Source organism: Triticum urartu, chromosome 1, assembly GCF_003073215.2.
Source record: "Triticum urartu cultivar G1812 chromosome 1, Tu2.1, whole genome shotgun sequence".
NCBI classification, from domain to species: domain Eukaryota; kingdom Viridiplantae; phylum Streptophyta; class Magnoliopsida; order Poales; family Poaceae; genus Triticum; species Triticum urartu.
The window spans coordinates 203,122,277-203,138,131 of record NC_053022.1 but is presented as its reverse complement, the minus strand read 5'-3'; the positions used below and the strand labels follow the sequence as shown (position 1 = coordinate 203,138,131).

Genomic DNA, 15,855 nt, shown 5'->3' with positions numbered 1-15,855 from the left:
AGCCAAGACAAAGATTCAAGAAGAAGAAAAATGATGGAGGGCGAATGGCTTACCCGTGCCGGGCTGGGAAAAATAGGCCCCCTGCCTGCCAATATCAGGCGCCGAGGTGTGGCCACCAGTGCCCAAGCTTGCCTTCTCCGCCTCCGTGTGCATCGGCTCGTTGCTTGGCGCCCTTGCCGGGGGCGCCCCTTGGGGCGGCGTGGTCGATGGAGGCGGCGCATTAGGGGTGACCCTCAGTAGCTGCTCCTGCTGTTGTCCTCCTCTTGCGATCTCCGCAAGGTCAGCGCCAATGGACCATACCCTCGGCACACGTCGACGAGGGGTGAGTGGCGAACTTACGCTGGGGGCTGCTATCCGGGCTGCTCACCACCACCATTGCCGCCCTTGAGGTGCCCGCCGAGGGATGGCCGCCCGCCGTGGACCTGGCCCTCTTCACCCTCTCGGCCAGCATCTCCGCATCCCTACCGAGATGAAAACAAGTCAAGATAAGAAGCACAGTTAGAGGAGCCGGAGATGACAAAAGGAAACAACACTTACTCGTCCTCCACCTCCTCTTCTGCTGCCTTCCTGTTCCTCCTCGGACTGAGAGACCCGAGGTCAAAGAAGACCTCCGTGTCATCGCCTGTGGGAGGAGGGGAAGCAGGTGGAGGAGGGGAAGCAGGCAGAGTTGGGGAACACTTGGACGAAGAAGAGGCAGATGTTTTCTTCTTCACCACCGCGGCCTTCACCAACTTCTTCGCCACCGTGGCCCTCGTTTGGCACGCGAACGTCTCCTATGAATGTCGGGGTTGCGCGGCCCTGCCAAGCCAAACCGGCTCGCCGAAGCTGGCCCGTCGCAGGACTCGCCCTTTCCCCGTGGCTGGGAGCTTGACAGCTTCGACTTCCTCCTCAGACGACTCGTCGTTGTCGTCCTCGACAGGAGGGGCCCCGAGCGGGCGCTGCTGGCCTCCCCTTCGGACTGCACCCACTGGGTGAGTTCCTTCTCCTCTGCGGCCGCCGCGGCCTTGTCCTCCACACCACCGACACTGCCGGCCTCCTTGGCGAGCTCCGCCTCCGCCGCCCTGGCAGCGAAGTAGTCCATCTCCGCCTGGGTGGTGTCCTGGACGAGCCGTGGCTCGTCATGGACGTACTTCTCCTCCAGACAGTCGAAGAACTCCTGCGCCTGCTCCTAAGGCAGCTCGGCCCAATTTGGGATGGGGTTGTGCGCGTTGCAGTCAGGCATCATGGCGATGATGTCGTTCCTGCGTGAGTTATTACTCAGCGGGACCACCCCCACCGGCAACCCAAACAAGGGCCCCTTGGCGACCTTGCCGGCCTTCGCAGCCTTGCCGGACCTCTCGGGCTTGCCGTCGCGGCCCACGTCAAGCTGGAAGGCCGACCTCCCCTTGTTATGCAGCGGAGCGATTCGGTGGCGGATGAAATCCGCCCCGATCATTTGAAGGGTGAGCCCGGCCTCGGTGAGGCAAAGAATCTGGGTGATGGCGATCTTGAGCTTGTCGTCCTGGGCGTTGACGTCGCCCAGTCGGGCTTGCGAACTGGCGGTGCCAGGCGAACCTGGCAGCACTCCTGTGGGTCGTCCTCCTTGATCCAGCACCACAAACCCCGCCATTCTTCCCACCTCTCCTTCTGGGCACCCTCTGGGTACGTCCCTTTGGACCTCGGGATCCAGGTGACGCAACCAGAGATGGCGCCTCCCCTTGGATGCAAGGGTAAAATTAATGGTGGAAGAGCGCCGTGTTGGGGACGACTCTGGCGAAGCCCTCACAGAGGTGGGCAAAAAGATCTATGCATGACACATAATTTGGAGTAAAATCCAGAAGGTGGAAGCCAAATGTGTGCATCACATCATTGAAGAAATCGGAGAAACGGGGCAGAGGCTGCAAGAGAAGTAGTCGACGAAAAACGGGTACCGATTCGGGGCGGCCTCGGCGCAGTTGGAGGGGCGATGCACGTGTGTGGATGCCCTGTCGTCCCCCCCCCCGTCTTGCACCCCCACAGGGGCTTGAAGTTGTCCCGGAGCTCGAAAACATCGACCGTCGAGGGTAAGTAGGCGAGGTATGTCCGCCGCACCGCCAACTCACTCTCCGCTGGCTCCGTCGCTCGGGTGTCCTTGGCCATCCTTTTCCCTTGTTGGTTTTGGGGGCCATGGCGGCTGCGAGAGGCGAGGGGCAGAGGAAAGCAAAGACGCAGCAGCGGCAAGAAGGGGCAGAAGCATGAGAAGGAAGGAGAAAGGGATGGAGGTTCCAAGATTGGAAAAGGCGCAGGCGGGTGGTAAAGTGAGCAGCGCGCCCGCGGTTATTCCTCCTTTTATTGTGAAGGCACGAGCCGCATCCTCTCCCATTAACCAAGATGTGAGGCCTGCGTGCGAGAACCGCCCCACTAATGACCCCCACGTCATGCAAGACCCTCCACGTCGCGCGTTCAATGCGGGTCGTGGGGAAGCGCAGCGGACGAGAAGTTACTGTGGTAAAATCCGCCCCACCTGCCCGTGCACCGTTCTGGGCCGAGCCCAACAATGCTTCGCGCTTATGCGTGGCCCAGGCCTGGGGGCTCCTGTCGGTGTACAAAAGTAGGGGCTCTCCTTTTGACCCCTTTACTTGTGCACAAGTAGTCAGAGCCACGCGTTGCGGCCACACTTAGCAGGGCAGAGGAGGGAAGCCTAAGAGAAGCCGAAGCACAAGACAACCAAGGCGACGCCAGGACCAGAAGCGCGGGAGGGCAAGAGGGCGAGGTGGACTACCTTGGCAAGATCCTTGCCGAGGCAACCTCCGCAGCCCCGGCAAGGCCCTTGTTAGGGCAACTTGCCCAACACCAGCAGAGCGAGCCACCCTTGAGCCCACAGGCTCCAACCCAATCAAGTAAATTGGAGCCAGGGCTCAGGAGGCGCCTCTGTGGTGGCATGCAAATCTTCGTCAAGATCATAGACATATGAGTTTAGATGAGGACCTGAAGACGGTGACCCTCGGGAGGATCCTAGCCGAGGAAATACGCAAGACCCCCGGCAAGACTCTTGCAGGGGATGACAGCCACGCCACGGTAAGACCCTTGCCGGGCCCCCTGCAAGACCCTTGCTGAGGGCATCAGCAGGGCCACTGCTAGGCCTGCGCCAGCCAAGACTCCACCGCCGTCCCTGTGCAGCTGCCAGCTCAACCAGTTGAGCAAGCACCTGCTTGGCGACATGCGGCTTCTACACCAACCCAGCAAGCTCCTGCGTGGTGGCATGCAAGTCTTCCTGAAGGCTCCACCACCGTGCCAGCCCAGCAGCCAGCCAACGTGGCGCCACGACACCCTGTCAGCTCGGACGCGTGTCAAGGCCAGACAAGGCGGCGACAGCTGGGTTTTCCTTCCCTGGCGTCCCCAATAAAGCAAGGGGGCATGTTGGCAGCACATTTAATGCGTTTGTCCGACTATCCCAGAGGATAGGCTCATGGACAGTAGACCTTTCCACCTCCTGTGTGCCACTGTGGCGACCCCATTTTGCCTATAAAAGGAGGCCCGAGGCGACCAGGGGAGGGATTTGGCTCTTTTGGGCAACTTGCACCTCGGAGCTAGCTCAAGAACACAAGAACACACTCAAATACATCCACCAAAGCAGAACTAGGGTATTATGCATCTTCGCGGCCCAAACCTGGGTAAACGATCCGTGTGCTTCCTGTCAGACCCGCTCTTCTCACAACCCCACACTCGCCTACCGTAGAAGGGATCCCAGTGCCCCATAGGTGTCGTTCCCACCAACAGAGAACCAATTAACACTATGTAAACAACACCTACGCACAAAGACCAAATACTTGCAACCCAACGCATAAGAGGGGTTGTCAATCCCTCCTCAGTATTGAGACAGAGAAAATTTTATTAGATTTGATAAATAGATCTTGCAAAAACACAAAATAAATAAATAAATAAATAAAAGTGCAGAAATTTATTTTCGGAATAATAGATCTGAAAACTATATGATAAAAGATAGACCCGAGGGTTGTAGATTTCACTAGTGGCTTCTCTCGAGAAAATAGCATATGGTGGGTAAACAAATTGCTGTTGGGCAATTGATAGAATAGCAAATAATTATGACGATATCCAAGGCAATGATCATGTATATAGGCATCACATCCAAGATTAGTAGACTGACTCCTGCCTGCATCTACTCCACACATCAACCGCTATCCAACATGAATCTACTGTATTAAGTTCATGGAGAAACGGGGTAATGCAGTATGAATGATGACATGATGTAGACAAGATCTATTCATGTAGGAATAGAACCCATCTTTTTATCCTTAATAGCAACGATACATGTGTGCCTCGCTACCCCTTCTGTCACTGGGTGAGGACACAACAAGATTGAACCCAACACAAAGCACCTCTTCCCATTGCAAGAAAAAGCAATCTAGTTGGCCATACCAAACCAAAGTTTCAGAGAAGAAATACGAGGCTATAACAATCATGCATATAAGAGATCAAAGAAGACTCATATAGTATTCATAGAAAGATCTGATCATAAACTCACAATTCATTGGATCCCAACAAACACATCGCAAAAAAGTCATTACATCAAATAGATCTCCAAGAACATCGAGGAAAACACTATATTGAGAATCAAAAAGCCATCTAGCAACTGCCTATGGACCCGTAGGTCTATGGTGAACTACTCATGCATCATCAGAGGAGCACCAATGAGGATGATGAAACCCTCCATGATCGTGTTACCCTCCGAGAGGGTGCCAAAATAGGGCTCTAGATTGGATCTCGTGGCTCTAGAAATTGCCGCAGCTGGAATTTTCTATCATCAAATCCCCTAGGGTTTCTGGAATATTTCAGTATTTATAGAGCTGAGAGGCGGTGGAAAGGAGTCCCGTGGGCACCACCACCCATTAGGACGCACTCGCTTGTGGGTTGTGGGCCACACGGGCCTTGCCTGAGGTACATCTTGGCTCCCAAGCTTTCTTCTGGATAGAAAAAATCTCCAAAAAGTTTCGTGGCATTTGGACTTTGTTTGGTACTGATATTGTATGAAGTAAAAACAAAAAAAAATAACAACTTGTACATGGCACTATGGCAATAGGCTAGTCCCAATAATTGATATAAACTTGCTATAAAATGAATGTAAAACATCCAAGAATGATAATATAATAGTATGGAACAATAAAAAATTATAGACGGGTAAGGGCTGATGATTAGACCAAGTCAAGCGAGCGCCCACCTACGAGATCTCACGAAGAGCACAATAAAGGATAAACTCATTAATTGAATCAGCAAGAGGCCATGAGAAGTTATTGTTGCTCTTATTAGTAGGTGATCTCAGGAGATTAAAGTCGCCTCCAATCGAGAGCTGAAGGGAACATGACTCAATCTTAGTGGAGAGCTCATCAATAAATAGAGAACAAATCGAGTGACCATCCATACCGTAAATGACAATAACCTCCCAAAGCATGTTCAACTGCTTGTGCATCAGCGCCATGCTAGGCCAAAAAAATCCTTGATCAAAAGCCATAAAATCAAAAAACATCTTGTTTCTCCCCAATAAGGATTCCTCCCGAATGCCCGGAAGTTGGAAACCATTTCCAATAAAATATGTCAGCCCAAGCTATGGAAGATAATTCATTTTTAGAAAATGAAGCTTTAAACGTTTTGATTAGGCATGCCAAATCCACCTCATCACCCTAACCAAATTATGAATCTAATCCCGGTGCCCCCTAGCGTCGAAATCCCTAATATTGCAGAACAAAGACCTCATTTGAAAGAAAGAATCTTAATGTGAAGACTTGACCTACACGGGGCAACACATGATTTTGGATGCTTGAGATGCACCAGTTTGGCAGGAGCCGGAGAAGGATGGCCCCTACTAGCATCCAATGGGCCTACACCCTATAAGGAGGGAGATGGTCACTTCCAAGCCGCCACCTCCTTTGCTTTAGAAATAGCACCTTGGGCAACTTGATTAGCACACACGAAAGAAAGGAGGGTGCAGGGAGACCCAACATGAGGACCAAAAGATACCCCAACATCCGCTAACACACTCACCAAGTGACTATTAGGTAAATATGGAAGAACCAACCGAATAGGAGAGTGCAAGGAGGGGGATGCAGTACCTGGGCGAGGAAGATCCTTGGCCACCACTAGCCTAGCCGCACGCGTAGCCACTAGTTCCCCGCTATCTCGGACCTTGCGGCCATTGCGTGTAGTGGAGACAGGAGACCAGGGAGGAATCGAACACGCCGCGAGCAAAGGCGCTGCCCCAGCAGAAGCAGACCCTGTTGTCATTCCAAAGTGATCATCAAGCCAACTGTGGAGACTAGCCATCAAGTGCTTGGAGCCAGATGAGGCCCTGCTCTTGGCTGAATACTTCTTAACTGAACATTTATTCTTCTTTCTCATGGGCACCACAGCGGCTGGGATAGGAGATGGGGAACATCCACAATACCAGATATGGATTGGGAGCTAGGGCCAGTGTGGCACATTGGAGCAGACATCATAGAAAGGGGTGCCCGAACTCTTTTCAGTCAGAGCCAGTGGGATGAGAGGGTTACAATTTAATACAGAGGTTCCTCAAGCCAATCTAAAGTCGAAGAAAATCTAGCCAACCTAACCAGTTCATGTGCTACCTTATTAGCTTCTACATTGCAATCTTCAAACCTAGACATAGGAAAATCATAGGCAAAATGATAATAGTCATCAAAAACCGCCACCGCCGTGCCTGTAGAATATCCTCTACTCTTCAAGGTGTCGATGACCTTCAGGTTATCCGAGTTAATGACAAGACGATTACACCCCACCCTTTGCACAAGAGAAAACTCAAATTTGAGTGCCAAAGCTTCAACTTTAACACATATGGGCATCATTCTATCTTCCCATTCAGGCATGCAATGAATTTGCCTTTATCATCCCTCAGGACTGCCCCGACTGTACCCCCAAGTTGATCATGGTCAAAGGATACATCAACATTGTGTTTTACAAAAAACTGAGGGGACGACTCCAGCCCCCCTTTTGTTATTGCCACCCTTGGAAAGGAAGCAATATCGACACTTAGGCTTGTTCACACATAGATGGGTGGACTAGAATGCTAACTTCTTATCATGGTCATAAATTACAAGAAAAATACACACGGTTGACATAGACTGGAAAAATAAAATGAATTGTTGAAAGAACATATATTCTTGAACCAAAAAAGACTTATATATGATTGAAAATAGTCCCACATACCAACACCAACTAAAGAAGGTCATATGTATGGATACTGATGTAGTTGTATAGGTCATTGAAGTGAAAACCAGAAAGCAAGCGGCACATCCGCGGTGAGATATTATTCATACTTTGAGACTTGAGACTATCTAATAAATGGTTGTGTGCATCGCTTGATGCACAAGCTGGGTAATCATCCTTTTTGGAAAAAAATAAAACATCCATGGCATCTCAAGATAACTTTTCAGCACAACCTCTTCTAGCCAGCCTTGGAAGTAAATGTGACCATCGTGTGTACTCCTATCTTATGGTTTTGTGGAGCCTCCACCCATCTCCAATGCAAAATATGACAAAGATAAAGATAAAAACCGAGTTTGTTATGACAAAAAAACTGGTTTGGGGCTAACTTCAAATTTCTTATGCTAAAAAAATACAAATTCATGTCAAACTTCTATAAATTAAAAACGTAGTGGACAACAAAGATTCTGAACCAGTGTAAATAGTTGAGGTATTCAATGGACCGGTACACTCCATTTATGGTCATCTCTACATTGTGTGGAGAATCGGGACCTATTTATACAGGTGTGTACATGCTTGGAGAACACGGGGAGGGATACTTTTACCTGACATGGATGGTAGCATGATCTTAGGATTGGCCCTCCCATTGAGTAGACATCATACAGTCTGAATACTTGAATTTTGTCGTTTCCTTTTTAAGAGTGGATTTGGTTTGGTTGTGTGCATCTTAGTTATTGAGAGGCTGGGAGTAATACTTAAACTTTTTATGTAATAAAGCACCCATATCGGAAAAAGGTATTCAATGTACACAAGCAACTACTGAAAATGATGCATGGAGTGCACACCAACACATCAGCGGTGATAAAAATTGCACAATGCAACCTAGGTGACAGGAGCAACACAACTAAAAGAACAAATTCAGAGAATGAGGCATGTTCATTATGTAAATATTCATTATTTTGCCTTCTGCCTTCATGATGTTTTTCTTCAGAAAGACCCTCCCATCTTCCTCCTTTACCAGTCCTGGTATTAGGTGCACTAACACATGGACTTCCAAATCTTAAAGATACAAATACACAATCATCCAATAACAGAGAAATACATAGAAGCTGCCAATACCATGAAAAACTGTTCATCGTCCGAACTACAAGATGGATTAGAAAAATAAGGTCGATACACTAACATTTGGTTAATGACACTACAAGGTTCCGGGAAGTCCTTTCATTTAGTAACACCACCACTGATAGTCCGATCTACCCCTCCAGCCCAATAAGGACTCCTACTAGTGTCGTGCAAGTTTGTCAATGAAAAATTTAGTATTAAGAAAATGAAAAGTAACTACATATGTGGAATGAAGAAATCAAATAAAGAATGAAGTGCGAGATGGAAGAGAGAGTGAAAACATAATACAAATGTTTTGATGAAATCAACAGTGACAAGTATTTTGTAGAAGCCGCGTAGTTTACAGGAGGAAAAAGTCCACGAGAACCCAGAAAAAACAGACAAACACTTTCTCCAAATAAAACGAGGAAACTGATGATAAATGTAGGTAAACATAGATATTTATACGAATAATCACATAAAAGACCTTAAATTGCAAATTGTTGGTGAAAGAAAAATTCCAGCTATTTTGGTTATTTGAAAAACTATTATATTGCTCGTGATAAAAGAATGGTAATGATAAAGAATAAAAACATAAAAAGGCATATGCGTTATTACAACTTGGCTGCTAGTAATACTTCTGAAGCTAAGCATCAACATGATATATACACATGGAGCAGGAAGAAACAAAGATTAGTGTGTTAGGTATCACTATAGTACCACAAATAATTATGTGATTCATGTTCCATATATGCAATTGGGTATAAGAATAGTATGCCAAGATCAAAAGGATAGCACACAACCTAACTTGGCTATGTGACATGAGGAGAAAAGAGGGGGAGGGAAACACCGAATAGAGTAAAGGTATTTCAGTTGAGCAGTAAAGTCTTAAACTAAACACCACATTTTAGCACTGCTATCAAGGTTGAATCCTTGGTGGGAAAAGAAGAAAATAAAATTAATACATAGTATCGACAACGACATACTAGCCAAACAAATTATCTCAACAAATCATAATTATCTCATAAGTGAACTAATTATATCTAGTAGTAAGAAGATAGCACCTCCTATTCTCACGAGTAGAGAAAACTAGGCACCCGATAACAAATGCACAGTATATGTCCAAGCATACGGGTCAAATTCCCAAGAGGCAACTAGTAGAACATATTATATTCAGAAAAAGGAGAAATGCAACTATAAACACAGTAAAAGGAGAGAATTCATATCAAAGGTGCACACGATGCTGGCTAGTTATTTTCAATTAGGACAAGATCATGCAATTGATAAAGACATGATTGAATCATCGCTAGGTTATTCTCCAACGAAAAATATCAATGCTTACCCCTTTGAATGATGGATCACAAAGCAACGGCCACACCAAAATAAAATGTAAATTGACATGCAAATAGAAAATTGTGGGAGTGTTTGCAGAATTTGTGTGCATGCGTGTGTGTGTGAGGGGGGGGGGGATACTTTGCCTTCAAGAAGTGAGATAAAACCTGCAGGTACATGCAAACGCTAAGAAAATAACTAGGTTCTTATTGGAAAAAATAAGATTGACGACAGACTGATTAAGCACTAGGGACTTGCCAAAAATGATGATTAGAGCAGAACAATTCATTGTGTATTTCAACGAATTATGATCATGCATTGAAAATTCTCGTCATGTATTAAAATATTAATCTTGTATTTTAAGATGTTCATTAAATTTTGGAAAAATGCTCATCATGTATTAAAACACACACAACACACACATTAAACCACTAATCATTGGGTATTTAACATTTGTTTATCGTGTATTCAAAAAATGTTCTTGGCGTATTATTGTTACTCATCATGCACTTCAACTAATTTTTTAGTTTAATTTTTTCGCACATTTTCAAATATGTTCATATACTTTTTTTAAAGTGTTACAGATTTTAAATAAAATATTTTTGTATTTAAACAAATCTCGTCTTAAAAAACTCTCACATTTTAAAAAGTGTTCATATATTTCTCAAACTAGAAAAATTGTAAATGGAAGAAGAAAAATAAAAACCGGAGAAACACACACAAAAAGGCCAACAAGAACCGAAAGAAGAAAATAGTTGAAAAACTAAGGAGGAAATCCCAAGCTCGAATGTCAAACCGATCCTCGCGTGCGCCCTTGCTTAGTTAGGCCATATGTGGGAGTTGGAAGTAATGTGGTGTATATATCACATAAACAAGATAGTCTATGCGAACTTTTTGTGCAACTTGCTTTGCCCCCTGATGAGTCATTCCTTTCCTTCTTCCTTAATATTTGACATGAGCAAGAATGCAATGAACAAACTAAATTTGAAGTAGAAGAGAACCATAAGGGATAGAAGGCCTTCACAGCAAATTACAGGGTTGCTTGTGAAGTTGCTTCTTAATTCAGTGACGATGAGTAGACATAGCTAGGGGCAAAAGAGAGGTCACCATTCTTGTTCAGTAAGACTATGGCCATTAAGATGTGCTTCAGGTATTTGTACTTGGACAAGAGAAGCTTAGCTACTTGTATTGGTAGTCATCTTCGATATGCATAAAGGTTTGCAGGGCAATCAACTGATTGTTATCTTATTACCCATACAAAGGATGTTTTGAGGGTCCTAGCAAGCAAAGAATTTGCAAATGGTAGAGCTGCATGAAAAACCATGCCTCGCTGGTCGATCCTATAGAATTAACCCATTGGGTTGATAGAATATGAATGGTGTCATCCTAATTTTGCTGAATCAAGTTGCAAAATGTGCTCAGCCAAAAGAGTCGAGGCTTGAAGTGTTGCATCCAAGATCTATTTTGCAACCTTAGTTGTTTTCTTTTGCAACTTGAATTTTAAAAGTAGAAACTATGGGAGGGGATAAAGCCTTTATGTTTCGAAATTTCTAGATCAGAGGAATGAAAAAAATGGATTTGATCAATCACAAATAGTCATGAGCACTCAAGTCGAGAAGAGCTAAGAATTTGACTCATCAATACAATTTTCCAAACTTAGCCAGGGCTTGCGCGACGAGGACCATTCATATCAAACCATCAGATGGGAAAAAGTTCCCAAGGTAGAGGATTTTTTTGCGAGTGGTAGAGGATTAAAATACCACCAATGTTTTTGGCCCTACTGACCTTGCATTCATCACTACAGATGTTGTGACACCATGACAAATTAAGCATATACTTATATTATTATAATCATTAAAAAGGTCATGTATTCACCTCGAGCGTTATGCAGAAATATAATGTGTACGAACTTAAAACTGACATGACGAGACTTATCTTTCAAACTAAGGTGGGAAAAAATGCATGGTCAGGTAGAATTTGTTTCCACAAAAATTATTTGCAACCTTTGTAGGAAGAGATATAGGCCAATGTACTTTATTTGGAAATCAACACCTTATGGTTGAAGTTATACCATGACACAATGGAAGTAGACATATTCGCATCCGACCAAAGAAATGGGGGATCTTTGGATTCTTTTTCATGAGGCCAGACACAAGGGCAAAGTTATCCAGGATTTGCTTAAGGTTGTAGCAGTACCACCAAATAACATAGAGATGATTGTGGCATTATTAGCATAGTCTAGAATCTAAATCTAGCATAGAGCTATGGGAAGATGTTAGTTGTGAGCTTATAAATACGATGTAGAGAATTAAAGGATATGAGTGAGGGTGGCAGGGAGAGATGGTCTCCATGAAGAATACATATTTTCCAAACTAGAATGTCTAGATTTAGAGTCCATTAAGCATGATTTTGGATGAAGTGGAAAAAACTGGACTAACACAACCGCGTAGGCAGTTGGGTTGAAAGCAACTTAATTCTTTTTCACTTCTAACATTCTTAGAAATTTATTTGTTTTTTCAAATATATGAAAATTGTATTGTCGCAGGATCATGGCTACTAGAGTTAAAAACTAGATCAAGGTTTGGGAAAATATAATTTGCTACTCTTGTATATGTATCGATTCATAGGTTGGAGCTAGTTGCTAGTGTAATGCAACGAATAAAAATGACACATATATGTGTGTTAGGAAGGGAGACATGAGACGATCAACAATGGTTGTTTCTGTGAGATTTTGATATGAGGTTTGCCTGGTGGAGGATACCACATCATTGGCAAGAGGTTATACCTAAAATACGCCTAGAAGTGAACAAATTAAGAGGTGACGAATGTGTAGACTTTGTAGTCCTTGCTAGTGTAGCGTTGTACATGATATGATTGGGGTGACTATGGAGTTTAATATACGTGATTGTATGATAGTTGACAAGATGGTCTTACCTATGCAATCTATTTCATATAGAGAAGAGAAATTATTTTATAGAATAGATTATCTCTTACTTTCATCTCCTACAAGTAATACACCAACATCAGCAAAAACACTCTTCCCTGATTTAGTTATTGGAATATATGACCTATCAATGGTACCAACAACCATAACATGCAGAAAATTATGTCCCCGGTGGTGACTTCTACACATCACTGAGTTTTCACCAAAAACTTACAACTAATGGACCTAATTTCTTGTCTGTGACTGGTGATATATCAAACTCTAACATCTTGTTGGTACTGGTAGGTCCAATTTTACTCATTACTAGGGTGATGCACACTAGTGAAGGGCGAAATTTGGTATGTGAGCGGCAATAAGCTAGCCCACTAGAGAAAAGCCCACTAGATTTAGACTATCTCCCATATAAAAAGCCCTCTGAGAAATAATTCCACTCATTGCCCCCTCCCCTCATTCATTTTCTCCTAACCAATGGTGGATGCACCTTATTCTCTTTACCAAGCCTCCCTTCTCCATCTAATCTTCGCAAGCACCATCATCGGCGATACTATGCATTGACAAGTGTTACATGGAGGAGAGTGCTATTGAGGGGCTATATGGCAGTATTCAACTAAAACATTATCCAACATCCTCATGCTCATTGAGCACTAAATTCGGTGTCTTTAACCCAAGCTCTCCACCACTTCTAACTCCTCTTATCGAGGCACTCCAACCGTACCAAATCCCCAATTTTGCCTAGTTCCGACTCTCCTCCACCACATCGCCGCCTGGAAAAGCTAGGGGAGCATGACACACCATGGAAACCTCCTAGGCCATATGATGAGGTTGAGTTTGTGCTTATTCATCGCGTCTAGGATGGCCATTGTGTCATATGCTACTTTTTTAAGGTCAACATCTCTGTCAGGTTTACAAATGTTATGGCATCATGTGTACATGCACATCCTCTATTCATGATCTTGTGCTGACAAGGACCCCTAGTGGGTATCGTTGCAAGTAGGTAGTAGTGTAAGGTGGTTGATTCTGGGGTGTATGTCCATTCAGGGGTTAGGTACTCGCTAGTGGTTTATTTATCACCACTAACAGGTACTATGCCTTTGTGTGTAGTCGTTTGGTTGACCATATGTATATTGCCATTTTGTAGAATGTTTTCATGCATGCAAAAGTACATGATGATTAAAACCTTAATTAAGTTAAGGCCTATGAATATATGGCAGCTCCTTTAGTGGAGGGCATTACCCTATCTTTCATTTGACGAATCATTTCTGAGCTAATGGTAATATTACTGTATGTGCTACGAGGTTGGAGGTAGTGCATAGAAGCTAGAGGATTATAGCTAAGCTTTGCTAATTTGGTAGCTAAAGCACTAACTAACTACATGGAGGCATAGGTTTTAGAAGGGGGCACAAAATAGGTAACATTGGTGGGTGGGTCATGGGGGGCTACCGGAACCTCTGCATGCTACAATATTGGTACATGGGTCAAACTAGATTTTATTTTATTTTATTTCATTTGTAAATTTATCTGCACATACTTGTATTCTAACTCTAGTCATCCGAACTCATACACCCATGTAATATCCAAGACAAACATTGGTTGCATTTTTGGGATATATAACAAGGTAGGATTGCAAATTTGGTAACCGAACTAAGCTTTTCTATTGTATGTTTACATGAGTATTAATTTTCGAGCATGTATAGTACTTCTAAACCACTCAAAGACTCCCGAAACAAATCATGTTTTGTTCCGGTTTGTAGTGACGATTTTCTTTTTTATTTTCCCTCTTCTAGGTGGATGTGCCTTGTACATCGTATCAATGACCTCTGTTGTGGCAAAGTCACTCGGTGAAGAGTCAGATCCGAGAGACATTGTTGATAACTTTCCAACAGGGGGATGGATGTTATTCCTACTCTTGATTGGTCTAATGTCTATCTTCATTAGTGTCCCCTTTAACCAGGTAATGCTTCTTTCATATTACGCATGTTAAATGATTATTCTCAATCATTAATTGTGCATTTTGTGTGCAATATTCACACTATCCAATGGTCATCATGTGCGGATGGTTGCGTCTAGAATATGGCCTTTTTGTATGAAAACATAAATTTAAGTACCCACTCTGTTATTTTGCTCTACATATTTGGTCCCCTGATGAAAAATTATTGGCCACCAACTGCTCTATTAATATGTATGTTATGCAGCACATAATGGATGCCATTAAATTAAAATTCCAAAGTACTTATTTATTATTGTGATTTTGTATCACAAAGCCTTACATATTAATAGTGTAATTGTTGCAAAAGCTTATCCCTACATAGACCAAATATGTGGAGTACCATATTTACACTCATGTTGTCGTATTGTATATTGTTGTTGTTTCCCATCATAGATCGTTAGTTTTCAAAGAAAACTCTTTCCCTAAAAATTGTCTATGTCTGCACGTTAAACTAGTCATATTAAGAGTAGTTTAAAGAACAACTCTAGTTAAAGTATTAGTTAACATGAAAGAGATTCTTGTTTATGTTGATCACTTGATAGGACTGGATGTGCTGTCTCATCATTAAATCTGAGTTTAAGTCCTCGTGAATATGAATTTTGGTCCTTTTTATATGATGTCAAGCAGTGGAAGAGCCTACTAGGAGAAAAAATGAGTCATGGACAAACTGCAGATAATCGTAGGTACGGATAAAATTGGGCCTTAGAAATAATATTTTGTGTAAATTCCTTTAGCTGGCCCATCCAGAATACGACATGTAGGTCGACCACTACTATCAAGTTTCCTTACATAGTTGGCCAATATTAGGATGAGGTAGGGTCACACAAGAACTCCAAGGGAATCTCCAACACCGCACATCAAAACACACACCTTAAACTTGTATGGACAGTTTCAGCACTTGCGAAGCTGGTCATCCAACACTATACTTCAAATGTCCACTCCCGATCCAGCATCCTCCATTTGTCCTGCATACGTACATTAGTAGCAATTTATATGAAGTGCAAAGATATGCAATCACATCTAAAACACATTGAATGCTGGATTTCATAAAGTTTTGTACATGTAGCCGAGCAGAAAAATTGCCAGTCCGGCTGTCTGTGCAAAAAAACACAATCATTTTGCCTCCCAAACTAGTTGTTGTGCCGAATTCTTCACTGTGTGCCCGCCTCCTCCTCGCCATCTGACTCCTCCAAATCGGCCATCAAGCACTTCAACATCCTAGCATGGTAGGCTCACACGATCTTCACTACATCAGGATCCAAGTCAAATATCTCATAGTCAACACCTTGGTGTCCTC

The 15,855-nt window shown here is 43.8% G+C and overlaps 1 protein-coding gene across 1 annotated transcript in view; it reads left to right on the top strand.

The window, feature by feature from the left end:
* Positions 1-15,855, top strand: part of LOC125532807 (probable metal-nicotianamine transporter YSL3) — a 104,890-nt gene that overhangs the window by 17,389 nt on the left and 71,646 nt on the right. Inside the window, exon 2 of the mRNA XM_048696712.1 lies at positions 14,356-14,522. Coding sequence (XP_048552669.1) covers positions 14,356-14,522 — 167 coding nt within the window. The remainder of the gene's footprint in view (positions 1-14,355; positions 14,523-15,855) is intronic.